Genomic DNA, 27,570 nt, shown 5'->3' on the forward strand with positions numbered 1-27,570 from the left:
CCTCAAACAAAGCGTAAATCCAAAAAAAATCCACAACAAAATCCACCAAATTATAGAATACACCAAGAAAATTGGGTTCAAACCCCCCATAATCACCCACAAAATTCTCCATAAGTAATCCCTCAAAGTTTCACCATGAATTTTGAGGGAAATAGTCAAAATTACCCAACAAGCTTCAACTACGCTCAACCTAGTCAATCAAACTTCTCAACTGAACCAATTAACCAACAAAATTATGGTGAATATGGTTCCAGATGTGGTTATTCTCATCAGTCAACACCCGGAGGAGGCGGGAGCACAGACGAAAATTATGCACTTGATGACGATGAAGAAGACGATGATGAATTGATGAGGAGGAGGAATTGGATGTTCCATGCACCCAAATGAACTAAACCGATCTCCTAACACAGCCAACCTTCCAATCTTCATCTCATCCCACTCCTAAACCCACTGAAGAGCCCGATAAAAAAATTTGGGATGATGCAGAGACAACTGCTTTAATCTCTGTGTACATGAACACAACCAACGATCAAATTATCGGAACAAATCAAAAATCAAATGTATTTTGGCAAAGGGTTCTAGCGTCCTACGAAGATGCAAGAAAAGCAAACCCGGAGGAGATCGCCATCAGAACCGTTGGTAGTCTGAAGGGACGTGGTTAAGAATTGCTCCGACAGTTGTCAAGTGGTGTGGTAGCATCGACAAGGCAAGGATGCGTAGTGGGAAAAATGCTGATGATGTGATTGCCGAGGCCCACAAGATCCATAAGAACTCATATGGGAAGTTCCAGTTCTATAAAGAGTGGCTCCAACTTAAGAAGTGGGATAGATATCGTTCTATTCTTGAGCAAAAAGTTCATGTGTCAGGACGTGGTCGTCCATCAAAGAAGCCTACGACGGTTAATACCCCGGAGAGCGGTAGCAGCGGAAAGAGATCAAGGGATGAAGATGGTGGATTAACACCAAATACACCAACAAGTGGAGACGTTTTTACTGATGAGTTTGTACCACGTCCTGATGGTTCGAAGAAGGCTAAGTCGAGGTTGAAGGGCAAGGAAGTAACAACTCAAGCACTTGATACTTTCGAATCATTTGGTGACAAACTTAAACTGTACGGCGAGATGAGGGATAAGGCCGTTGACAGAGATTTGGAAAGGCTCGAGTTGGAGAAGAAGAAAGAAGCTAGAAAACAAAAGCAAATTGAGCTAAAGGAGAGAAACATTCAGATGCAACAATATAAAATGAATTGGGACCTGCTCCAACAATTGCTTGCCAAAGAAGTTCGTGCCCCGTGAGAAGATCAGATGATCATCGAACTCCAAGAATACCTCAGCAAATTTAGGGCATTTTAATGTTATGTTATGGAATAGGTTGCATTGTGCTAGTGCTGTTTTAAGTTGTTTTCCCTTCAATTTATTCAGTTTCAAGTTGGGTTAGTTGTGTTATGTTTAGTTTATGTGTTTGTCCTTCGAAACGGTATTGTATGTGTAATGAATAGTATTGCAACCATGTAATAAAATTTTAAATATTTTGTCGTTTTATGTGTGAAACTTTGTTCACGTGATTTGTTAAGTCAATTTCAATAAGTACTTTTCAGAATCCAATTGATTTGACGACTCTTTTAGAATACTTTTGCAGAGTCTATTAATACTTTTCAGAATCCATTTATTAAATGTAATGGTCTTCCATGTGATGACTTTTCAGAATTCATTGAGTTGTCAAATCTACATAAAGTTTATTTAATTTTCATGTGATGCACTTGTGCATTCATATCATTGATCATTTTTATATAAGATCCAAACTACGCCTACAACCTTTCTTCATCAAAACCCTAATTTAATTCTGAAACTAACAATTTTTACTCTTTCATATAACACAAGAAGAAAATGGATTCCTACAAAATTAATATAAGCTCCACTGATAGCTCAGATGAGGATAGAAGGGAAGCATTAGCTCGAGAAGAGAGGGAAATAGATGACATGATTGACACAGTCACCTCCACTTACCTCCCAATCCTAGCCTCGATGGCAACACCTCCACCACGACGCTCACGCAAATTTGTTCCCCGAGGTGATAGATGACGTGAAGAAGGTCATGTGCGGTTGTACAATGATTACTTTGCAGAAGTTCCAGTCTACCCAAGTGACCTTTTCCGACGTAGATTCCGAATGCACAATCATGTCTTTGAACGTGTTATGTATGCAGTAACAGAAAATGATACATGGTTCCAACAAAAGAGAGATGCTACTGGCCGTCTAAGCTTGTCTCCACTACAAAAGTGCACTGCAGCAATTCGGCAGCTGTCTTATGGTTTAGCCATCGACGCTTGTGACGAGTACATAAGAATAAGCAAAAGTACTGCAAAATTGGCATTAGAAAAGTTTACCGAAGGTGTCATCAACCAATTCGGTGATCAGTACTTGAGACGGCCAAATGGTCATGATATGGAAAGACTGCTACGAATATGGAGAGGAGCGTGGATTTCCAGGCATGATCGGAAGCATTGATTGTATGCACTGGGAGTGGAAAAATTGTCCGACGGCGTGGAAAAGACAATATCAAGGCAGAAAAGGGGTAGCCACTCTTATATTAGAGGTTGTTGCTGATCGAGACTTGTGGATTTGGCATTCTTTCTTCGGGATGCCGGGTTCTTACAATGACTTAAATGTGCTACACCGATCTCCTGTATTTGAGGATGTGTTGGAGGAGCGTACATGATGAGTCTATTTTATATATATTTTTATTTCCCGTCCCACGGTCATATTTGTGCTTATTTGAGCTCTGCGGAGCTATTTTTACTACTAATATACGTTTTCTAGTGTTTTTGTAGAGTTGGTATTATTTTGTAGGAATTTGCATTTTTATGACAATTCCCGAGCTTATTGAGCCACTACAAAGACAATGGAGTCGGATCATATTTTATGAACAAATATTTTAAGCCCAAGACCGAGTTAGAGGAATTTAATTCGGTGATTAAGGGCTCAATTGGTGAAGAGTCCAAATTTTACAAGCTAGTATTACAGCCAAGTCCAAAGAGGAGGTTGGGATCAAGTTTTGAACCAGCCCAATTCAAGTTACAAGATCCAATCTCGCGAGTCTGTTGGGTGTAAGGATAGCGGGCCCGATCGAGAGACTGATTATTGCTGCTACTTTGATTCGGTTGGACCTTGATGCAAAACAACCCAATAGCTTTGGTTTTTACGTAGGACGTGACTTGCCTCTTAGACTTTACAAAGGATTTTGTTAGGAGTTGGATTGTTAGTGGGATTGGTGGCCATTAACTTTTCTTTTATATAAAGGGGAATAAGGGAGTACGGTAGTAGCAGGTAGTTTTAGATGAGTTTTTTTAGTTTAGTTTTTAATTATTGTTATTACTTTGTTTTATGTTTTTATTCTCTTTCTCTCTCTAACTTTTCTCTCTCTCTCTTAATTAAACTCTTAGTATTATTTTCTCTCTTGTTTCTCTCTCTACAACTCTTGGTTTAATCTCAGTTATTTATTTTCTATCTTTCATCATGTCTCCTTTAATTGCTTTGTTTAGTTTATATTTAATTATGTCTGAGTAGTTTTATTTCTAGGGTTTATGGGGATCTAATAAATGATATGAAAGGGGTAATTTTGTGATTGTTAATCATCAATGCTTGGTTAATTTCCTATTGATTGATTTAATGCTATGCAATTAGGTTTGGCCAGATTTAATTGTATGAGTTTAGCAATATTAATTCGAGATTCGACAGATGAGAATTGATGTTTAGGCTTAGTTTCAATAGGCGGACTAATTTATAAATGGTTAAGTCGAGATTCGACAGATGAGATTTAATACCGGTAAATTAACTCTGTGATTATAATACGTAGCGAAAGCCCTTTATAATCTGATTAATCAATGCTTGATGATTGCTTATTATGATTTGCCCTGGAATATTGTTTATTAGTGAACCTATGCCCTAGGTCTTTTAATATTTGATTTCTCCCTACTTTATTTCCCTCAATCTTATTCTTCGTAGTATAGAATTTATTCACAATAATATTGGTTACTTAGATAATTTAGATTATAATAATTAATTAGGAGTAGAAAGACTTGTTTCCCTGTGGAGTTCGACCCTACTTCCCTATCTACTTTAGTTAGAGGACTTAGGTAATTACTTTTGATTAGGGGATACGACTTTACCCTGTCAGTACACCTCCTGTGAACTTTTTGTTAATGGTCATCAATATAACAAGGGATATTATCTTACTGACGGTATTTATCCCAAGTGGGCTACTTTTGTGAAGTCTATCACTAGTCCACAGACTCAGAAACATAAATTGTTTGCACAACATCAAGAAGCAGCGAGGAAAGATGTTGAGCGAGCTTTTGGAGTTTTACAATCTCGATTCGCTATAATTAGAAAACCATCTCTTGCTTGGGATGTTCAAATACTTCACAAAATTATGTTATCGTGCATCATATTGCACAACATGATCGTTGAAGATGAACGAGATACATATTTGAACAACTATGACACATTTCACTTCATTGACAACCAAAGTGGTTCTAACGAGGATGCTTTCGAGTATCGTAATGAGCGTGTAGTAGACATCAATATATATTTGCAACGAAGAATAGAGATTGAAGATCAACAAGCTCACTTTGTAATCCCCCGTATTTTTAAATATTTTATAAATGAAAATTTATTTTATTTATAATATTTATTTGTTATTTTTCATAATTTAATTTCAAAAGTTTCAAATTATTAATCTGGGTCGAAAATTATTTGAACAAATTATTTTATGCACCTTTATTCTACAATTTATGTCCAATCACACAAGCCTAACCCATTTGTTTACTTAATCGACCCATTATTTTTATGAGGCCCAATCTTCTTATTTACCCTACAATTCTCTCCTATAAATACCCCATGAATCCCCAAAAATTTCCCACACAAAAAAGTTAGTCTTATTTTCTTTCTCCTTAGTTTTATTAATTTGTGTAATTATAATTATTGATTTATGGGTTTTGATTTTATTGTTTGAAATTAATTTAATTAGTATCAAATTGTATTTTGATGATTAAACTTTATAATTTCAGATTTTATAAGTGTCATAATTTTCAGATTTTGTAAATTTTATAACCTAGGGTTTTTAATTATTGAAAATCATGATTTTAGGGGTTTTATGAACAATTGATTTAGGGCTTTTATAGTAATGATGTTTTGAAATTTTGGTGATTATAACTAATGATTATTTTAACTTAATTCTAGATTATTTTGAACACTTAAATTCGGGTTTTAATTTTTAGATTTCCGTTCGTTAATATTAATCCCGTTTTAATCCCGATCAGGTTCTGAACTCATCCGGATTTGATAAAAAAAAAGTAGTGTTTTTCATGTGGAAACAACTTTTTAAGAAAGACTCACTACCAAAAACCACCCTCTCGTAGCCAAATTCAGCCTCTAAATATGATTTTCGGGCAGTTTTTGATTTTACCGAAGTTTTTTTTATACTTAAAATATTATCCTTGAGTTAGATTAATAAAATTAAGGATAATTTGCCAATTACTATCGCAAGTTAATACCACTTTGTAAATTACTACCGCAAATTAAAAAAGTTATGAATTACTACCGCAAAATTTTTTAAGACGTTGCGATTACTACCAAACCCCCATTAAACCCAACTATGACGTCATTATATCCCTTTAACCCGTGTTTGACCATGGTTAAGGGTTTTAACCAGCCCCCCCAAAAAAGAAAATGGTTTAGGGATATAATGACGTCATGGTTACGGGCTTTAACCATGGGTTAAAGTGATATGATGACGTCATAGTTGGGTTTAATGGGGGTTTGGTAGTAATCGCAACATCTTAAAAAATTTTGCGGTAGTAATTTACAAAGTAGTATTAACTTGCGGTAGTAATTGGCAAATTTTCCTAAAATTAATTATGTTTAAAGTTAATTAAGCATAAATATATGTTTTATTGAAGTTTTAAGTGCTGAAAATAGTTTCTAAGTATTACTTTTGATGTTTTATAAAGAGGGTTTAATCACCCATTAAAAAGGGAGATTATTAGGGGTTTTTAAATAATTCTAAGATTTTTATTAAACTTTAAACTTGTTATATGATTGGTGTAATGATTAATTTATTACTCATTCATGATTATGCAAGCAGGATGAGTAAAGGAAGAATTTAAGTCTTATAAGATGAGGTTAAGGTTTTGGGGTGCCTTATGCACTCAAGGTGTTTATACACCGAGGTAGTTAAAGGAATAAATAATAAATGTTGCTTGTCACTAATAAATCAAGAATTGAAATTGGAAAGTTGTTTTACTTGATTGAATTGATATTGGATTGATTGTATTGTTTGCAAAGGAGTCATCACCAAGTCTAAACCTGTAAATCACGTAAAGTGCAGGATGGATGAGCAATAAAACTCTGGATTGGTGCACTTCTGGAGTAATGACAATCAGGGGTTGGGGTACACGGGGTATTAGCCATGTACTTTTATCGAGGCCGTCTGATCTACGAGTCTCCTATTTCAAATATTTTTTTTAAAACTAGGAGTTAGGTGAGATCTCATACTAACTACGGTCACGGAGTCGCGCTCGTGGTCGTTGGATGTTTATTGATGTTTCCAAATGGAGGCATGAGGTTTTTCTTTTATTGATGTTCCAAATGGGACATGGGTTGGACAACCTTGTCTATTGCTAAATCCAATGAAATAAATAAATGAGTTAGTTAATATCAATTAGTGAGGTCTTAATAAATTTGATAATTGAGTCATGAGTTGAGTCTGTATTTAATGATGCTTATGCTTGATTATTAGTAGCATGTTAGGTATTTTCTTAATTTATTTCGCAGCTTGTATGTACTCAACTTTGCTGATTGCGTGTTTTTGTGTGTGTCTTCCTTTGGTCATGGCCTTCGCCCCTGAATGACCCTGTGACGATCCAATTTTTACACTTGTAATATTGGGGAGCAGATTAACCATAGGTTCTTACATACGCAACATTCACATCAGGGTTGTGGGATTTTGAGTAGAGAGTTGGTTATTATTCGCAGTTTATTTCTTTTCATAAGTTTGAATTTATTTAAACTCTGGTTTTATTTATTTACTACTTTTGTGGGGTTTTGAATAAGGGCCTTAATGGTTCCAAGTTGTATGATTCAATTTGGTTTTGGTTAAAACCCCTTTTGAAACTTATTTATAACTGAGTTAGTTTTTCCGCTGCTAATTTCTGATATAGCCTTAACGTTTGAACACGTGGCGGTAGCACGCCAGTAATTCTCTTGGAATTGTTCAGGTTATTCACAGGTTTTAAGAGAGAATTATTGGGGTGTTACACACTTGCAAATAAAACACAATTTGGTTGAGCACATTTGGAAGAAATTTAGGCATAACGAGAACAATAACAATTAGATTTCAATTATGTTGTTAAGTATGTGTTATGTCTAATGCACTATGGTTGTTTTTTCTTTTTTCTTTTTTTTTTTTAACAAATTTTCTATTAATAAAAAATTTGTATTTTGTATCTTTTAATTAACAAAGTAGTTAATAACGCTAATTATGCTAATCGCAGACAATTAACAACTCTAATTACTATAATTTAAGCTAAATTTGCACGCAAATAATGCTAATTGTAATTTCATAATACTAAAACGTAACTAATTACGGTAATAACAATAAATTACATATTAAATGAGATTAATATATTGTTAATTATGTATGTATTTTGATTTTTAGTAAAAAGATAAATTGAGGTGGGGTAGGTGAATAGTAACATGAACAATTGTTTATTGGTTCATGGTTAAGAGGAGGATGTTGGAAATTATTTGTATGGTTTATGTGTATGAGAGAGAAAGTATTTATTTATGTGAATAGTAACATGAACAATTTTTTATAAGTTCATGAATAAGGGTGCTCTAACTTATAACATTTATTTTCACCTAATTTAACTCTTATCTAAAAAGATAAATAAAAACAATTCAATCCAAAAAATTCATTCAACTGGATATAACTCCCACACAACCACAAACACTACATTGTTACTGTTGCCTTCGCCACCGTCGCCGTCACTGCCGCATCTAACCACCACCATATGTTGCCGCTGCATCTACCACCACCGTCAACGTCGTCGCTGCTCATCACCATATTACAATGTCGTCGCCTCAGTGTTCCTTTCTCGCTCTTTTTTTTTTTTTTTTTTTTTTTTTTTTTTTTTTTTTTTACATTGTTTAGATTTGATGGTTTGAGGGGTGAATGGGCTAGTTTGGGGTGGTTTATTGTGGTTAAAGGTGAGTACGGGTAGTTTTGGGTTGGTTTAGGGTGAGTGCCGGTGGTTATGGGGCCTGAGTGAGGGTGGTTGTTTTGGAGTGGTTTATGGTGAGTGTTGGTGGTTTTGGGTGGTTTGGTTGAGAGGGCCGGGGTTTGGTTTCGATGTAATTCGAGTTGAGAGGAGGTGGTTTCAGTGTCGTTGGGGTTGAGAGAGGGTGATTTTAGGGTCGTTCGGGCTAAGAGGGGGTGGTTTTTGGGTTGTTCGAGGTGAGTGTGGGTGGATTCTAGGTGGTTTGGGCTGAGAGGGGGTGGTTTCAGGCAGCCGTTGGGCTATTTTGGTGGGGGGGGAGGGTGGTTGCTGTTGGTGGTGCCGGAGTGGTGGTGTCCTATTCATTAGTTAAATTCACTATCTCTCTCATACCCTTAATTATCTACTAGAATTATTGAAGAACACCAAACATTAGTACCTTCTGCATTTATGTCAATATTTTATTTTATTTATTTATTTTTTTCTTGCAAATGTCTACCTGTTGTAATAGGTCTCTTATGAGTTGAGTACTCTAAGTGAAACCTTTGAAACTTCAATACATTAAGTGAAACTTTTTGCAAACTTTAGTACTCTCTAGTACTCCCTCCGTCTCTAAAGTACATTCCTATATCTAAATTTACACGGGAATCAAGGAATTTGGAGCAACCTTAAAAGTTAAAACCCATGATTAGAAAGTACAATGGGAATTACAAGACATTTATTGTTGTCTTTGAAAAAACAAAACAGAATGTTATAAAATTCCTACACATGTCATTAATCCTTTGAAAAGAAAAAGGACCAATCACATTTGTTTATGAGAAATAAAAGAATCAATCAATTTCAATTATTGTCCAATGTGCTACACATGGATTGCAATTGTTCACATAGAACAATCAAAATATTGATTCTGTGCAACCATTAATTGCAAAACGGAAAAGTAATTAAAGTAATGTCACATCATACTGATTTAAGGATAATTTGGGGAATAAATTTGGAGAATAAAGATAATTTGATTAAAATTCACTTATATATATATAAAAAAGGAAAGTAGAAATCTAATTTTGAAACCCAAAAAAAAAGTAGAAATGTAACGTGTAACTTTTTATTAAATCGGATGTTCACTATTTTTAGTGAACGTCGGAAGGATGATGTCAGTTTGATGGCCCAATTTTGGCAAGGAAAAAAATATACTTCCTCCGTTAATGGTTAATTGCAACAAAGGAATATTTTATATCTCACAAATAATACCCCTTTGATGCAATTAACCATTAACAGAGAAAGTATCTTATTTTCTTTCCTCTTTATTCAACTGCTTCTCTTTCTTCTTCAATCTTCTTTTTCTCTCTCCTCTACTTCTCATCTTCTTTTGTTTTTTTTCTCTCTCCTCTTTTGGCGAAAATATTGAATTTCTCTGCGTTACTCATTTTTTTTTCCAATTTTGTTAATTTTTAGTGTGTTGATTTTTAGGATTTTTCGTGATGTTTTGTAGTTTCTACAATGGTGAAGAAGAATAGTTTGGTTCCGGTGATAATCGATGATGTTGATGTTTCTGTTCTAGGTTAGTGTTTGTACTCTTTTTTTTGTAAATTTTTCGTCGCTTTGCTCGGTGAGATGGTCGGAAATGGTGGAATCAGCAATGGTTTCAGCTCGATGGGCGTCACTAACGATGGTTCCGGCGGTGACTGTTGATTTGTTTGAGTGATTGTATAGTTTTTTCATGACTATTGTTAATTTTGTGTTTGATTTTGATACTCTGTTTTGCATATGTAGCTTAATTAGTTTTGTGAAAAAAAGGGTCACTTTTGTGAATAAGGATTATTTTTGTGAAAAAAAGGGTCACTTTTGTGGAAAAAAAAGTCACCTTTGTGAAAAAGGATTATTTTTATGTTAAAAAAAAAGATCATTTTTGTGAAAAAAATGGTCACTTTTGTAAAAAAAAAAAAAAAAAGGGTCACTTTTGTGAAAATATGAAACACTTTTGTAAAAGAAAAAGGGTCACTATTGTATAAAAAAGGGTCAATTTTCGCAAAATATTCAATGTACAATAAAATTATTGTAAATCGGGGTCATGCAAAAGTTTTTGAAATGTAACTAAGGACGGAGGGAGTAATATTAACTCCAAAATGAGAAGAGGTTAATTTTGTAAAATTACCGACAAAACCTAAAACATACTGTACTCTGTTTCTCATGAAACTTGGGAATTTATCCAATTGAAACCTGAAAAGATGATTTGAAAGAGAGAGAAGACAATTTCGCGCAAAGGGCAGGGAAGCCATAAATGTAGAGCAAGAACACTAGACCTTAATTTCAATCAAAGCTTTGAAGCTTTATCAATGGAGTGGGAGTTCCATAATGTCCAATCAGGTAAATTTTTCTAATTTACACATACATATGCTCTGCAACTACTTAATTTTATACAATTCTATCAACTCATTGTTTTATTTGTCAAAAATGTACTTCAATATTGTATAATTATACTTCTGTAATTTAAGATTTTCTAGTGCTAACCTCTAATTCATATGATCATATAACAATAACTTTTAATTGGTCTGCAAATTCGGGTTTCGGCCTCTCCGAACAGCCTATAAAAGATCCAAGTTCAGGATAATCGGGAGCTAAGAGAGAGAATAGACTCTAAAATCACTTATATAGTTAGAGTTAGAGTTCATACTTAGAGCGTTTGACTAATCATTAGAGTAAAAACATAATTAGCCTCTCAAAATTTATGTTATTACACCGACCGACTAGGTAATTATAGAACCGGTTATACTACCTCCGTTTCTTATTATTTGCAATAAAGGAATAATTTATTTACAACAAAATCGAGGTAGTAAGTTGCGGTAATAGGAAAGAATTAGAGTACTTTGGCAAGCTAAGTAACATCCAATGTCTGTAGTAATGCAAACTCTTAGTCAAATTTGCATTGTTCTTCATAAACATCCATACCAATCAGACACCAAATAGTCTAATATCACTTACTGGGTTGGTGGTAATGGTACTTATGGATGATAATTCAGGTTTGTTCAGAAAAAGAGACAATTTAGTGCAAGCCATTTTTATGCAAATTCATTTCTATTATCACTTGTCAAACTTGTCGTGAGTGCTAACCGATAATAGGAGATGGAGAGTGTGTGAGAGACCTCCTATGTTCTAGTGATGAAAATCATCTCTGTGTTACATACTTTCCTTATTCCTGCTGAGATGTGCCTTTGTCTAACCAGCTAAAATCTTATAATATAAAGCTTCATGATTCTCAATTTAGCGTGAGATCATTAATATGTTTTGATATCCACATTGAAACTGATGGGGAGAGGATTGAAAGGTTTAAATTAAATCCCAGCTAACATGAATGCCTAGCCCCCTCTTCCCCACTGGCAGGGTAGCCGGGTAGGATGTAGGAGCCAACAGGGTTAAGATGTATACCAATCTTAGTTGCAATGATGCGGAGTAGTGGAGGTTATCTCCTTAGAGCATCTTCAATGGTATACAAATAGGGACTTGCTTGGAAATTAATTAAAATTATAAGCATGTAGTTTACCATTGGAGTGGAAAATTGATGCAGCTAGATTAAGCTACGTTGCTTGATTTTTCAATGATAATATCTCCTATTAAACATATGACATGTGTATAATAAAACTATTTTAATTATTTATATTTCTTCCAAGCTACAATATGCTATAATTAACCATTGGAGCACTTTGTAGCTACAAAATATATTAACTCCAATATTTGATGTGGCAAGGTAAGCTACAAAGTATTGTAGCTTACCATTGGAGATGCTCTTAAAGCCTTTATCCATTTGAAAACAACCATCTACCATTTAAAATAAGATTATCTCCTATTCTTTCATATTCCTTTTTTTTCTACCCTGATTTCCTTTTCTTCCCACAGTATTCTTTCTAAAATCAGCAAGCTCTGACCCACATCTGCTATCCATCCGTTTAACCTTTTATAGTCTCAACTCTTAAACCACACCATCCTTCTGCCATCATAGCTATCTCCTTGTGCCGCTTGTTGCTTATCCAATCTCATTGTGCAACTTGTTGCATATCCAGGACTTCTCTCCCGTTACTCATTCACTGATCAACTGTCACAGTCTTTCCCCAACTGTAACTCTTCTCAGCAGAAAAAAACTGCTTTCATTTTTTACATCTCATAAATCAAAGCCTTTTAATTTTATTAACATGAAATGGGATAATATTGAGATAAACTCTGTTTTAAATAGTATTAATGACTTTAATATTTATCATCAATCTCTGTCAATTATTATTTACGCTTTTTATTCAATACCAAGAGAACTTAAATCAACAGCCTGAGCTCTTGTTATGTTTACCCTCATGTAGACTCCTCTTTCTGTTTATTATACATTGATGTGGAGAGAACAATTGTTAGATTATAGGCTATTTTAGTAGCCTTATATATTGATTTATGTATTTTGAGTTTTTGACTTTGTCTAGTTATAAGACAATACTTGTAGCCTGCAACTTCAATATCTAAAAGGAAAAAAAAAATACAGTTACCAACTTCAAAGTTCAAATAGTCCAAATGAGGATAATTACATGAGTGCACATAGGTTCACAATAATTTTTACATTGAATGGTAGGTGTAGACTAAGTTCTTTTGGTATATAAGGTGCCAGAAGGGCGGTGATGTGTACCAGGTCATGGACATCACGTCTATATGACTTTATTATCTAAGCTAGTTGACATCCACCATAAGTGCAGTAGTATAGACTAAGCTAGTAGCAATGATTTTTTCTACCACAAAATAAATTTTTATAATGATATGTATATTACTGAGTAAATAGTTAGGGGTGGTGAATAATATTCATTTCAGGAAAATGCCCTCTTGATGTTGTACATGTTAAAGAAACTCCAGTGATGGTTCTGTAAAATGGTTGATAAAGCAAGTTTTAAATATGATCATGAGTTTTGAAATGTTATTGGTTCCGGCAGTTGATCTTTTCCAATTACATGAGCCAATAACTTCTATTATTGGTATAATATATGCTTTCTCTAATCTGATGTAGGTTGACTACATATAAAACCTACCTTTGGGAGTCATTGAAGCCTGCTTACACAACAACAGAATTTATTTAATTTATTAAAATGCTATATGCAAGTTTGAATGGCTGTTTGTGATTCTTACTGTATGTACATATTGATTACTTCAATAAACATTCAAAAAATTTGTTGATTAGAAGGTAAACCTATGCATTAAATAATTTGCTTAATTTACTCAAACAAATGCTAAGTAATTTCAATATCCGCTAATTCTGTAATCACACGAACAAATTCAAATATTAAGAGCAACAAGATACAATATTGTAACTATTTTATTTCTTATGCAAAGCAATGTAATTACATATATACAATGTCCCTTGATTTAGCAAAAACACAGAGCAATGTAAACCTTGCAATTATATTTATGCTTATATAATGTGGATTAGGCTAGGAAATCAGTTTTTCAGATCTGTCCAGAAAAGCAGGACTCATTTATCATTCCCATTTGCTTCTTATCTGATGAGTGTGCCTGAAATCATATGTTAACACGTTGCTCCCATCACCCCGCTTCAGAACAAAACTTTCGACAAGCAAATAGCAACCAAACGTTTTCCAGTCTCGTATTCCTTCATATTTCTCTTCTTTTACCACTTTGATCCACTTCTCTTTCTCTTTAGCCCATCCAACTCTTCCTTCTTCCCACATTATTCTTTCTACAATCAGTGAGCTCAGCCCCACCCTATAGTCTGTTCCGCTTCCATCTGCTGCCTTGTACCACACCACTCCTCTGCCATCAATCATCTCTTCTTGCGCTTCTAGCTGCCCTGCTATTCTTACCATCTCTGCTGGAACCACCGCATCGACTATCACAGTCTTTTCCTGACCATAGCTTCTCTCGGCAGAAAAAATACGCTCCCATCTTTGCTCGAGTGTCATTTCATAATATACGGAATTTTTGATCTGATCTTTCTCACGCCCATCTTTGATGAACATGAAAGGGCAGTACCACTTACCAACAACCACTGACTTTGAAATTTCTTGAGATGGCAAAATATTGAAGTCCGGAAGACGAGCTCTAAGAGAAGGGTCAATACCTCGAGCCTCTCCCATGTTGAAGTTTTTTATAGATTTGGAGCTCATATGCCATCCTTTTCTGCGTAAAAAATGTGGAGGGTGACCATCAGGTGCTACGGATTTAACTGAGAGCCTGCTTCCGCCGAGGCATGTCGGTGTTACAGAGAACTCAAACTGCTGATATATGTCATTTGCATCAAAGGGTGGTCTTGGTTTTACATCTCGGATGCATGGGATGCAGAAGCAGCAGGTGCCGATGTCGTCTTCTCTTGAGCTTGCATATGATTCCCTGTAACCATATATAGAAACATATGAGTAAAATTGTAAACTATAAAGCTATGTTAATTTATAACATAGTATGAGATGATTTAAGTTGTGTGTTTACCCCTTTGTCTTCCCATCTGCTTTTATTGCATAATATCGATTTGATGAGAGTGGCTGGTTGATGACAGGAATCAAATAAACCTCATCAACAGAAGTGTGAGAGCTTTCACCATTGCTGGTTGTATATCTGATAGAGAGGCGCTTATTTTGTGGAAATGGCAGATTATTGATAGATGAACCCTTGATCAACCCGAAAAAATAGGTTGGTGTGGATTCCTCATCTCGGAGTACCAAATAACCAGAATTTGGACCTTCTGGAGCTGATGAGATAGCTTCTGGGGAATTTTTGTATAGAGATAAGGGTCTGGTTGTGTACATTTTTTTCCCTCTATTCTTAGACACCAGGTGCTTCCTATTCTTGGCTAACTCAGGGATAATAGTTGGCCTATCTTTGATATATATAGTCGCCTGATTATGTTATTTGACTTTTGATTAGATCTATTTTAACTTAATTAAGTCTTTATGCTGCCAGCTTTCATATGTTATTCAGTTGCCTAAACGTCATGTATGACCTTGTCTAGCATAAAATAATGCTTGATAATGACTTTGATCACCCTAACTTCCCTTTGAATATTTGGCACACAGTCAAATTAAAACATAGTTTACGTGATTATTATTAATTTCGGATGGACATTGAGAGTAAATAATTCGATTTTGGCAAGCCATGGGATTTGGGGCACATGCACAAGCAAGGCTTTTCACATAAAAACAACTCTCAGCAGTTTCCTGTGTCCTTTCTCTCCAGATAAATTTCCTGATATTAAGCTAAATTTAATTATAGGATTGTACTAGTTAAGTATTGCAACCTAATGTCGTGTTCCTTAATGTAAATTTTGTGGTTCTTTTCGTTCCTCGGTGTTGTATTTGACCAAGTTTTGCATGTTACATAATCTTCAAAGATTTATGATTATGCATTATGCTGCATATTTCTACAATCTGCTTGTTATTTTTCTGGAGTTTGTTTGAGCTTTCAAACAAATAAAAAAACTTTTGTATTGCAAAATTCCTAAATTTAATGGATTGCTATGAAATTATTTCCTTGGTAAAATTTATGCGAGATAACATAAGTTATCAATTTTCAAATACAATAAGATTAAAACAATTCTCATGGTTGCAATAAATTATTTGTTGTCTATTTGTATGATCCATTCGTACCTATTTAAGCATTAGGTTGTGCACAAAGTTTTATGCAAGTGAAGTAAAGTGAGTATTCTAATGTGGATGAGAGTGATGATAAAATATGTTGATAAAAGATGAGTGGAAAGGTATTACGGAGTACTCCGTATAAAAACATAGAGAGATTTCGATATAATTAGACATTTTCTACAAGTTTTAGATAAATGATGCACTTATTTAAATACGGGGAAAAAACTCTTTCAATAAAAAATATAATGAAAAAAATACGGGGAAATAAGAGCAATTGAGCAAACCCAATGACAAGCTAATTTGACAATTAGTTTGGTAATTAGTTTGGTATACCACATAAGCTTTTAAGCTAATTATCACTCCCTCTGTTTTTAAATACTTGTTTCGCTTTTCATTTCTGGCCGTTTTTAAATAATTACTGCATTTCCTTTTTTGAAAAGCTTTTACAATATTTAATTAATTTCTCTTACGTAACAGATTCACTATAAATCATATTTTATTAATTTCATATTTCCCCTCCTCCAATTTGCTTTTAATAATTTTTTATTCTTCCATTGACCCCACTCTCTCCATATTTTATTGCTTAATCCAATTTCTTCTAAAACTCCGCGGATAGAGAAATGGAGCAAGTATAAAAACCGAGGGAGTATTTTAGTTACTTTTTGCTCCAATGGCTAGCTATTAGCTTAGTAGTAATTGTTAGATAGAAAATACATGGAAATAGCTTAATTGGTATAATGTGTATTTTATTGTGGAAAGTTTAATTCCCCAAGTCAAAGCTAATGTACTTAGCCAACCTAATTCAGTTTTCTAACTCCAATGATCAAACTAGTAGCTAGAGAATTATTGCAATTGCAAGCAAGTCCTTACCTATAATTATTAGAGTTGTTCTTGCCCAAAATCCGAATGCACTTTTGTAGGACTTGGCCTTATCTGAAATTTGCTCTTTTTACGGCAAATGAGGCGAGTTTGGAGTTTTTCAGTAGCAAAAAGAAGTTCATGTGCCTGATTTTAATTTAGTACTAGTAATCTAGTATGAAAGAAGGGATGCAATCATGCAATGCCGAACTTTGATGCAAGCTGAAAACATGACGAAGTGATAAACACGTACTCCGTTGCAAGTTGCAATCAATTTCTAAATATTTTTTGCAGGTTAGAGTTTGGAAGTGATAAACATGTACTCCGTTGCAAGTTGCAACAACACAAGACCTTAATTTCCACTTCCGAGGACTCGTGTTCCATCCCTCGCAACAACAATTGGGGGAGACCGGAACGTAACCACCCTTAACTGATTTCCGAATTCGGATTAGCTCAAAGGGTGAACCGGGTGGAACACCAAAAAAATTTCGACTTCCGAAGAAGTTTACCACCATGAGCGCAGGCAAATTCAAGCTTTGAAGCTTAATCAATGGAGTGGAAGTTCAATATTCTTCAATGAGGTAAGTATTCAACATTACACATCTATTTATATGTTTGCAATTACTTAATTTTGTACAATTCTATCCATTTCACAGTATTAGTTGTCAAATGTCCTTCAAAATTTGTATGATTGTATTTCTATAATTTAAGAATTTCTGGTCTGAATCTCTAATTTTTGTGATCATATGGAATTCTTTGATTTGAACTGCAGATTCGGGTTTCGGCTTCTATGAACAGCCCATAGAAAACCCAAATTAAGGATATTTGAGAGCTAAGAGAGAGATTAAACTTTAAAATCATGTAGTTAGGGAATTTTCATAAAGTTAAAGCAGAATATAATATGAATCTTAATTTAGAGCATTAGACTAAGCATAAGAGTATAAACATGATAATTAGTCTCTTAAACGACCTGTTGGAATTAGATTTTGGATGTTTCGGCCTAATTTATATTAGAAATTATAGAGATGTTTACGCCATTTATGCTATGACGGCCCGTTTGGTTGCTAGACTGAGGACTGAGGTGATAGGAATGAGTTAGTGTAATTTGGTAAACTAAGTGACATCTTAATGCCTAGTAATGCAAACTCATCCTCATCCTCAAATTCGTGTTATTCTTCATAAACTCACCCAATAGTCCAATATTACTCCTGCGAAGTGGGAGTAGTAATGAATGATAATGAAAATTTGTGAATAAAAATAGAGAATGTTCGGTAAGCTAGCATTACCATGGGAATGGACAATATTATATACAAACTCATTCCCATTACCACCATTACTACTACTTGTCAAACGGGCCGTGAGTGTTAACCAATCCTAAGAGAGAGACCACCTAGTGATGAACATCATCTCTCAGTTACATAACTTCCTATTTGCTATCGTGAGTGTTAACATGGTAAAATCTTGTATGGCTTCATGAATCTTTGGCTGGTGCGGGATCATTAATAGACTTGAAAAACACATCCAAACTGATGGGGAAAAAGGACTGGAAGCATAACTATTATATAAATTTATTTCCCCTTCACCAACATGTACGCCAACATTTCCATTATGTCTCTAAAAAGACCCCCATCCCCTTACCTCACCGGCAGGATAGGATGTAGGAATCATGGGGTGTCGTTTGTATGCAATCTTTGTTGCAATGATGTGGAGGCTATCTCCTTAAATCCTCAATCTATTGGGAAGTATCATTCAATAACCATCTATTGTTGCTCAACGAGTTTATCTCCTATTGCTTCATAATCCTCATCTTCTTACCCTGACTTGCTTCTGTTCCCGCACCATTCTCTCTACAATTAGTGAGCTATGCCCCATATCAGATATTCATCTACTGCTTCAACTTTTATAGACTTTCCCTGACCATAACTCTTCAGCAGCACAAACCTACTTCATTTGTTGACAGCTCATTATCACACAGTTTTTAACTCAATCTTTCTCTGTTCTTTGATAACTTTGAATAATAATGATAATAAACCTTAAGCTTGCATATGATTTATTGTGATTAGATTAAAATCTCGGGGAATTTGTGCATGTTACTCAGCACTGAGCCTTATCAAAATATCAAGTATATTTATTTATTTATTGATCTGATCTGTCAGAATATAAAATTTGTTAGAGGTTTATTTATATACTTAATTTATAAAAAAAATGGCTTAGCCACTTAGGTTAGTTCCTTTAGAACTGAGTAAATCTGGTTGGTATATAAAGTCCTTGTGGATTCTTGTCTTGAAGTCCCTAGTTGGCAGAATTGGAACATTTGGTGGTAATGAGATGGCTTAGGGGAGATTTTGTAAAGGGACAAGGTTATGGTGCTGTATGTTTACCTTGATGTACACTCCTCTTCCTGCTTGTTTATACAATGATGTGTTGGATTATAGATTATTTTAGTTGCCGTATATATGTAGCTTGACCTGGTCTAGTTTTAAGGCAATACTTATAGCTTGCACCTTTAATGTTTAAAAGAAACTTAAAATAGAGTGACCAACTTCAAATGGCTCAAATGACTGAAGTGAAAATTTTACATGAGTGCACAAAGGTTCATAATTATGTTTATATTAAATGGTAGGTATAGACTAAGCTCTTTTGGTGTTTAAGGAGCCACAAGCATGGTGATGTATACCAGGTCATGGACATCACCTCTATATGACTCTACCACCTAAGCTAGTTGGCATCCAATAGAAGAACGTGGATGTATACCAGATCATGGACATCACCTCTATATGACTTCACCACCTAAGTTAGCTGGCATTCCACTAAAAGGGCAGTGGTTTAGACAAAGTTAGTTGTTGTAAATTTTGGAAATAAGTTGTTTATGATGATTAGTTTGATCTAAGAAAAATGCCCTATATATGTTGAACTTGCTAAGGAATCTCCAGTGATGGTGCCTTATATTAGCATTGTCAAATTTCAAACCGAAACCGTTTAGCTGTTCGAAACAACTGATCCGAATGAGAACCGAAGCGTTTAAAAACCGAAAACTGACCCGATCCATATTTCAGTAAACCCAAAACCGAACCTGTCCGAATAATGTTAAACCGTATCAGAACCGAACTAGTTTTAAAATTGAATTGTTTTTAACTCGAAATCGAATCGTTTTTAACTCGAAATCGAATCATTTTTAACTCGAAATCGAATCTAACCCAAAACCGTTTGAACCGAGATAAAAACCATTTACACCGGACCGTTAGCAAATTGCAGCCCTTTTGCACCAAACCTTGTATAAATCAAACCACTTACAAACTGAACCGTTTATGAATCGAACCGCTTATAAATTGAACCATTTACAAACTGCTTACTATAAAGGGAAGATTAAAATCCTGTTAAAAGGAATTTTAAATGAAATCAAATTATGCACACATGTTTAATTTACTACAGAGTACATTATTCTTTTCTCTGATTTTTTATTTATTATTATTATTATTTTTTTAATGTAATTATGTATTAAACAAAATTAATCTTCTTCTTCTCTTTAAACAACATCATCAAAGTGCTTTATATTTTGCTCGGAATTATATTGGACCAAAGCTGGCCTAGTCAAATTCTTAAGATGTATTTTTGTAATTCTTGAAATTTTTAGAATGAGATGATTATGTCTTTTGATCTTTCAAAATCAAATTAAAGTCAATACAAAAATTGCAATAAAGAAATTTAATATATATATATATATATATATATAAAGGGGTGTTTTTTCCCGAGTTTTTATAGAGCCATGTAGGATTTAATTTTTTCAGCGTGTCATGTAGGATAATAAATTTTAGTGGTAGCCAATTAAATATGAGATTATTAATTTCTTTTAGAATTAAATAATTTAAATGACATGTAAGCAAAATTGGCGAATAAGATTTCCCAATTTAAATTAATTAAATATATAATATTATCTTTTCACACACACACATACACACACACACACACACACACACATATATATATATATATATATATATATATATATATATATATATATATATATATATATAATAAGAACTAGGAACTAATCTAAGCCATTAGATCATGTTAATCGGACGGTCAACATGCTTCCCGTTGTCATTAATGACATTTTCGTAATATTTCAACTTTACAAAGTGATTTCCAGTTTTATTTCTAAAAAGTAAATGAAAAGTTAGGGTCTCTTCACATTTACTGAACTGAGCTGACTGAACTGAACTGAACTGATTGGAACTGAACTGAACTGAATTGAGCTGAAATGAATATTTTATGAGAGAGGGAAATTAAGAGCTGAGTTGAGCTGAGCTGAACTGATTGGAGCCGAACTGACTGAAATTAAGTAAATGTGAACAGGCCATTAGTAAAAGTAAATGAAATCAGTCATAAAGTAAATAAAATTGCCTTAAAAGTTAAAAAACTGGGAAAAAGTTTTAAAATTTGCGAAATTACAAAAATGCCATTAATGAATGCGGAAGAGATGTGAGTCGTCGGATGTAGGGTGATTAAAGGCTGAGATTGGTTCCTAGTTCTTATTCACCTTGGTTCTCACATGATCTCAATTATATATATATATATATATATAAAGCTAAACTTTTAGCCAGGTTACGAGACAGCAACACTTGACGTTCCAACTTTTCGCCAAGTGTCGCGCCACATTGGAGATTTAAATAGAATTCTTAAAATAAAAAAAAGTTAGTTTAGAATTTTATTTGGATAGAATTTTAAGATAAAATTGTTTGTTTAGAGTTTTATTTTCGATAAAATACCAATATTTTAAATGTACAAATTGAATTATAATTTTATTAAAAAAAATTATTAGATTATAATTCTCAAAGATTATCATATAAATTTATTTTTTATATCATAATATTTTTTGGTGCGAAGAAAGTAATTTAAAGCGTAAACACATACATTTATAATATATATTAACCGGTTAAAATAATGTACTTCACAATAGAATTTTATTACTATGTAGATCTGTCAATTAGGGTCAGGTCATGAGTCATCTCGGATTGGGTCACCTCAAGTTACGAGTCAAGAAATGTTCAACCTTTACCTAAAGTTTTGGGTTCAGGTCAACCCAACATGCTTTGAACATTTATTTTATATAATTTATTTTTTTGCTATTTTTTTTTTTAATGTATTAAATGGAACATTTCTACCAATATTATTATTAGTCATTACATGGTTACTGGACAGCAAATCGTCACAAAAACACATCAATTCTTAACTAATTTTGTATTAATGATATATTTTAAAATTTGATACATATATTAATATTTATCTTGAAATTCAATAAACAACCCGGGCAACGCACGGGGCACAAAACTAGTGTATATATATATATATATATTATTTTAAAATTTTCAAACAAACCGTCGCACAGGCTTCATCTAGTTTTTTTTAATAAATTTATCAATTGAAAAAGAAACTCGGGAAATTCTAGCTTGAAAAATAAAACCCTTTAAACGACAAAAAGGTTAAACACCGTCAAATTTCAAACCAAAACCGTTACTGACCCAAATGAGAATCAAACTGAATAAAAATCGAAAACCGACTCGAATTCTATTTTAGTAAACCTAAAACCTGAATAATGTAAAACCGTATAAGAACCGAAGCAAAAAAGAATGAACCGTTTTTAACCCAAAACCGTTTCCAACCCGAAATTGTGTAAATTGAGATAAAACCGTTTACACCAAACCATTTACAAACCGCAACCTGTCTGAACCGTTTACCACCCGAACCGAATTAAAATTGCTCAAGAACAATTCGAACCGAAACTGACCCGTAAGACACTTAAACCAATTTAAAATCGACCCGTTTTCAAACTGAACCGAAACCTAATTGTCAAACCATTTTGACAGTACTACGTATAATAGTTGATAAAGGAAATTTTAAATATGGTCATGAGGTTTTGAAATGCTACAGGGTCCCATCAATTGATCTTTTCCTATTACATGAGCCTGTGACTTCTATAATATTGTTGAAAAAGACTTTTTCCTACCTGATCATTTTGTTGAATACCTGTTAAACCTACCTTCTTTTCTGGAGCTGTTGAAACTTTCTCACAAAGCAGAAGAATATATTTGATTATTAACATACTACATTCAAATAACAATGGTTGTTATTTGTTGTGATTCTTAGCTGTAATTACATGTTGATCACTTGATTAAACATTTACATGACTTGTTTAAGGGAAGCTCAACATATATTGAATATAATCTGTTTTATTTTCTTAACAAAACATAAGCTAATTTCAATGTCCATTAAGTTAGAAAATATGCTAGCAATTGGAGATTATTGGAATAAAAAGAGGAAAAAAAATACAACTATTTTATTAATATTATTTTTTAAAATATAAGGTAATTACATATTTACAATATCCTTGTAGACCTTGTAAGTATATGTATGTTTACAAGCGATCATGCAGAATAGCAGGACTGTAGGAAGACAGTTTTTCATATCTGTCCAGAAAATGCAGGACTCATTGATCATTCCCATTTGCTTCGTATCCGATGAGTGTGCCTGAAATCATATGTCAGAATAATGCTTCCATCACCCCGCTTCAGAACAAAACTTTCGACTAGCAAATAGCAACCAAAAGTTTTCCAGTCTGTTATTCCTTCATATTTTTCTTCTTTTACCACGTTGATCCACTTTTCTTTCTCTTTAGTCCATCCAACTCTTCCTTCTTCCCACATTATTCTTTCTACAATCAGTGAGCTCAGCCCCATCCGATATACTGTTCCACTTCCATCTATTGCCTTGTACCACACCATTCCTCTGCCATCAATCATCTCTACTTGCGCTTCTAGCTGCCCTGCAATTCTTACCACCTCTGCTGGAACCACCGCATCGACTATCACTGTCTTTTCCTGATCATTATTGCTTCTCTCAGCAGTAAAAATCCGCTCCCATCGTTGCTCAAGTGTCATTTCATAATATATGGAATTCTTGATTTGGTCTTTCTCATTCCCATCTTTGATAAACATAAAAGGGCAGTACCACTTACCAACAACCACAGATGTTGAGCTTTCTTGAGAAGAGAAAATATTGAAGTCTGGAAGACGAGCTCTAAGGGAAGCGTCAATGCCGCGAGCCTCTCCCATGTTGAAATTTTTTAGAGATTTGGAGCTCATATGCCATCCTTTTCTGCGTAAAAAATATGGTGGGTGACCATCAGGTGCTACGGATCTAGCTGAGAGCTGGTTTCCACCAAGAAAAGTTTGTTTTACAGAGAACTGAAATTGCTGATATATGTCATTTGCATCAAAGGGTGGTCTTGGTTTTACATCTCGGATGGTTGGGATGCAAAAGCAGCTAGTTCCTATGTCTTCTTCTCTTGAACTTGCATATGATTCCCTATTAGCATGTTATAAGATATGAAAAAAAAACTGTAAATTATAAAGCTATGTTAATTCATAGCATAGTATGAGATGATTTATGTTCTGTGTTTACCCCTTTGTTTTCCCATCTGCTTTGATTGCATAATACTGGTTGGATGAGAGTGGCTTGTTGATGACAGGAATCAAGTAAACCTCATCATCAGAAGTATGGTGAGAGGTGTGCCCGTTATGATTGCTGGTTGTTGTATATCTGACAGAGAGGCGCTTATTTTGTGGAAATGGCAGATCATCTATAGACGAGCCCTTGATCAACCCAAACAAATATGTTGGTGTGGATTCTTCATCTCGGAGTACCAAATAACCAGAATTTGGACCTTCTGGCGTTGATGAGATGACTTCTGGGGAACGTTTGTATAAAGATAAGGGTCTGGTTGTGTACATTTTTTCCCTCTTATTCACCAGGTGCTTCCTATTCTTGGCTGATTCCGAAAAACAATAGTTGGCCTATATATATATATATATATATATATATATATATATATATATATAGGCATAGCCGTTTTAATACATTACAGAATATTTGACGATTGACTAGGTCTAGGACCTGATCCTGCCAGCTTAAGTTTGTTATATGTGTTTTGACTAAGTTATCCAGCAAATAAAATTCCAAAAAATGTTTGGAAAGCAAAATTTGGAGATAATCTGTATATAATAATGCTTGATTATAACTATGACCGGGTAGGTACTAAACTATCCAAGAATTTCATATTGAATTGTTGGCAGTTGCGCACAGTGTAAACATAGTTTATGTGACTATCAATTTCTGCCGGTGAAAGTAAATAGTTATGATTTTGGCCAGCTACAGCCCACAGGATTTAAAGCATATGCACAAGAAATCTTGGTCTTCTCCGATATAAACAGCTCTAAGCAGTTTCCGGTATCTTTCTTTCCAGTTATTTTGCCTTGATATCTGGCTAAATTTAATCATGAGATTGTACTAGTTTGTATTTTAATAACTTATTTGCCGTATCTCTTAATGCAAGTTTCTTGGTTCTTTTTGTTCCTCTTCGTATTTGACCACTTTGCATGTTAGAATCGTCAAAGATGGTTGGCTGCAGAACGCTATAATATTTTATTTGATATTATACAAGGATTAAAATAATCGGATTTCTTAACAAAGCTATCAACATTACAACTTGACACATTCAAAATTAAACATGCTTCCTGTAATCTATTATTGGAAATTAAAAATTATTCGTGACATGAAATTGTTTTCTAATACGGAGTAAATCATAATTGGGCAAAGTTATAGTTAAATATCTTATTTAGCCTACATTCTCTTTGTCTGAAATAAGATGTTTTGATTTTAATTTTCTTAAGTCCGGGCTAAAATGGCCTGATGTAATTTAATTGTTTGATTAGAATAAAGTTAACTTATACATCAATGTATGAAAATACACCATTAGGTGGTTTAGTTATAATCTATATCTATATACATATACTTAAACATAATTATAAACAAATATTTTAACCAATGAAATTTCATTGATATCATTCCCATTTGCTTCTTAGCTGATGAGTGTGCCTGAAATCATATGTTAGAACAATGCTTCCATCATTCCTTTTCAGAACAAAACTTTCGACTAGCAAATAGCAACCAAAAGTTTTCCAGTCTGTTATTCCTTCATATTTTTCTTCTTTTACCACGTTGATCCACTTTTCTTTCTCTTTAGTCCATCCAACTCTTCCTTCTTCCCACATTATTCTTTCTACAATCAGTGAGCTCAGCCCCATCCGATATACTGTTCCACTTCCATCTATTGCCTTGTACCACACCATTCCTCTGCCATCAATCATCTCTACTTGCGCTTCTAGCTGCCCTGCAATTCTTACCACCTCTGCTGGAACCACCGCATCGACTATCACTGTCTTTTCCTGATCATTATTGCTTCTCTCAGCAGTAAAAATCCGCTCCCATCGTTGCTCAAGTGTCATTTCATAATATATGGAATTCTTGATTTGGTCTTTCTCATTCCCATCTTTGATAAACATAAAAGGGCAGTACCACTTACCAACAACCACAGACTTTGAACTTTCTTGAGAAGACATAATATTGAAGTCTGGAAGACGAGCTCTGAGGGAAGAGTCAATACCTCGTGCCTCTTCCATGTTGAAATTTTTTAGAGATTTGGAGTTCATATACCATCCTTTTCTGCGTAAAAATTGTGGAGGGTGACCATCAGGTGCAACAGATTTAGCTGAGAGCCAGCTTCCGACGAGGCATGTTGGTATTACAGAGAATTCAAACTGCTGATATATGTCGTTTGCATCAAAGGGTGGTCTTGGTTTTACATCTCGGATGCTAGGGATGCAGAAGCAGCAAGTGCCCATGTCTTCTTCTTTTGAGCTAGCATGTGATTCCCTGTAACCATATTAAAAGATATGAGAAAAGTCGTAAATTATAAAGCTATATTGATTTACAGCATAGTATGAGATAAGTTGTGTGTTTACCCCTTTGTCTTCCCATCTGCTTTTATTGCATAATATCGGTTGGATGAGAGTGGCTGGTTGATGACAGGAATCAAATAAACCTCATCAACTGAAGTGCTAGAGTTTTGACCCTTGTATATCTGATGGAGAGGCGCTTATTTTGTGGAAATGGCAGATTATTGATAGATGAACCCTTGATCAACCCGAAATAATAGGTTGGTGTGGATTCTTCATCTCGGAGTACCAAATAACCCGAATTTCTCCAGGATAATTTTTGTATAGAGATAAGGGTCTGGTTGTGTACATATTTTCACTCTATACTTAGTCAGCAGGTGCTTCCTATAATCCTATTCTTGGCTGATAATTTTATCTACACTATATATATAGGCATAGATTACAGTAATGCCTTATCCTCGATACTAGGTCTAGATTAACGTAATGCCTTATCCTCAATACATTAATGCTTGACAATGACTATAACCGAGTATGCACCAAATTATCCAAGAACATCCCATTGAATAGTTGGCAGTCTGGCACATAGTATAAACATAGTTTACGATGACGGCGACAGTATATAAATACTCCGTAATTCTTATTTTTGGCAAGCCATGGTCCGTATGTCCGTATGTCCGTGCACAATTGAACATGTACGGATGCACAGCCTGGCAAGTGATCTTCTCAGATATAATTAGCTCTAAGCAGTTTCCTGTATCTTTCTTTTCAAATATAATACGGAGTATATTTCTTGATATCTAGCTAAGTTTGAGATATTTTTGTTAATGTCTGGCAAAATTTATTGCCGTGTCTCTTAATGGAAATATGAAATGAAGTTAATCAACATTCAAACTTGACATGAACAAAACACGCTTAAGTGATTGACCTGATTATACACCTTTTATCTTGACTTTTGCGTTATTCATATACACCACTTTGACCTCTATTTATGCTTTACACAAAAGAATTTATTTCCTCTGTTTTCTTTTAAATGCATC

The 27,570-nt window shown here is 34.2% G+C and overlaps 4 protein-coding genes and 1 long non-coding RNA gene across 5 annotated transcripts; 2 read left to right on the forward strand and 3 right to left on the reverse strand.

The window, feature by feature from the left end:
- The first annotated feature begins 712 nt into the window (after positions 1-712).
- Positions 713-1,294, forward strand: LOC145636334 (uncharacterized). Its single transcript, XM_081687867.1, has one exon. It carries the CDS (start codon positions 713-715, stop codon positions 1,292-1,294), a length of 582 nt encoding a protein of 193 aa, XP_081543993.1.
- Positions 1,295-10,353: 9,059 nt separating this feature from the next.
- LOC145558375 (uncharacterized) lies at positions 10,354-15,215 on the forward strand. Its single transcript, XR_014092453.1, has 2 exons — positions 10,354-10,638; positions 14,804-15,215. It is a non-coding gene; the product is annotated as an uncharacterized LOC145558375 (long non-coding RNA).
- On the reverse strand, positions 13,577-15,209 carry LOC145558347 (uncharacterized). Its single transcript, XM_081619568.1, has 2 exons — positions 14,737-15,209; positions 13,577-14,640 (listed from the first exon to the last, which is right to left on the reverse strand). The coding sequence occupies exons 1-2, from the start codon at positions 15,051-15,053 to the stop codon at positions 13,773-13,775; spliced, it is 1,185 nt and encodes a 394-aa protein (XP_081475694.1). The 5' UTR covers positions 15,054-15,209; the 3' UTR covers positions 13,577-13,772.
- Positions 15,216-23,048: 7,833 nt separating the features above from the next.
- On the reverse strand, positions 23,049-24,365 carry LOC145558365 (uncharacterized). The gene is made up of 2 exons (XM_081619591.1): positions 24,201-24,365; positions 23,049-24,104 (listed from the first exon to the last, which is right to left on the reverse strand). Exon 2 carries the CDS (start codon positions 23,879-23,881, stop codon positions 23,234-23,236), a length of 648 nt encoding a protein of 215 aa, XP_081475717.1. The 5' UTR covers positions 23,882-24,104; positions 24,201-24,365; the 3' UTR covers positions 23,049-23,233.
- Positions 24,366-25,472: 1,107 nt separating this feature from the next.
- LOC145558355 (uncharacterized) lies at positions 25,473-26,927 on the reverse strand. The gene is made up of 2 exons (XM_081619579.1): positions 26,600-26,927; positions 25,473-26,510 (listed from the first exon to the last, which is right to left on the reverse strand). The coding sequence occupies exon 2, from the start codon at positions 26,477-26,479 to the stop codon at positions 25,640-25,642; it is 840 nt and encodes a 279-aa protein (XP_081475705.1). The 5' UTR covers positions 26,480-26,510; positions 26,600-26,927; the 3' UTR covers positions 25,473-25,639.
- Positions 26,928-27,570: the final 643 nt, after the last annotated feature.

The sequence above is a fragment of the Chenopodium album genome, chromosome 1 (genome assembly GCF_948465745.1).
Source record: "Chenopodium album chromosome 1, dcCheAlbu1.1, whole genome shotgun sequence".
Classification (NCBI taxonomy): domain Eukaryota; kingdom Viridiplantae; phylum Streptophyta; class Magnoliopsida; order Caryophyllales; family Amaranthaceae; genus Chenopodium; species Chenopodium album.

Coding starts and splice junctions, on each gene's coding strand:
- LOC145636334 (XM_081687867.1), top strand. CDS start 713: ATGCGTAGTGGGAAAAATGCTGATGATGTGATTGCCGAGGCCCACAAG.
- LOC145558347 (XM_081619568.1), bottom strand. CDS start 15,053: ATGTACACAACCAGACCCTTATCTCTATACAAAAATTCCCCAGAAGCT. Junction 14,641..14,736: donor GCAGATGGGAAGACAAAGGG/GTAAACACACAA, acceptor ATATGGTTACAG/GGAATCATATGCAAGCTCAA.
- LOC145558365 (XM_081619591.1), bottom strand. CDS start 23,881: ATGAGCTCCAAATCTCTAAAAAATTTCAACATGGGAGAGGCTCGCGGC.
- LOC145558355 (XM_081619579.1), bottom strand. CDS start 26,479: ATGGGCACTTGCTGCTTCTGCATCCCTAGCATCCGAGATGTAAAACCA.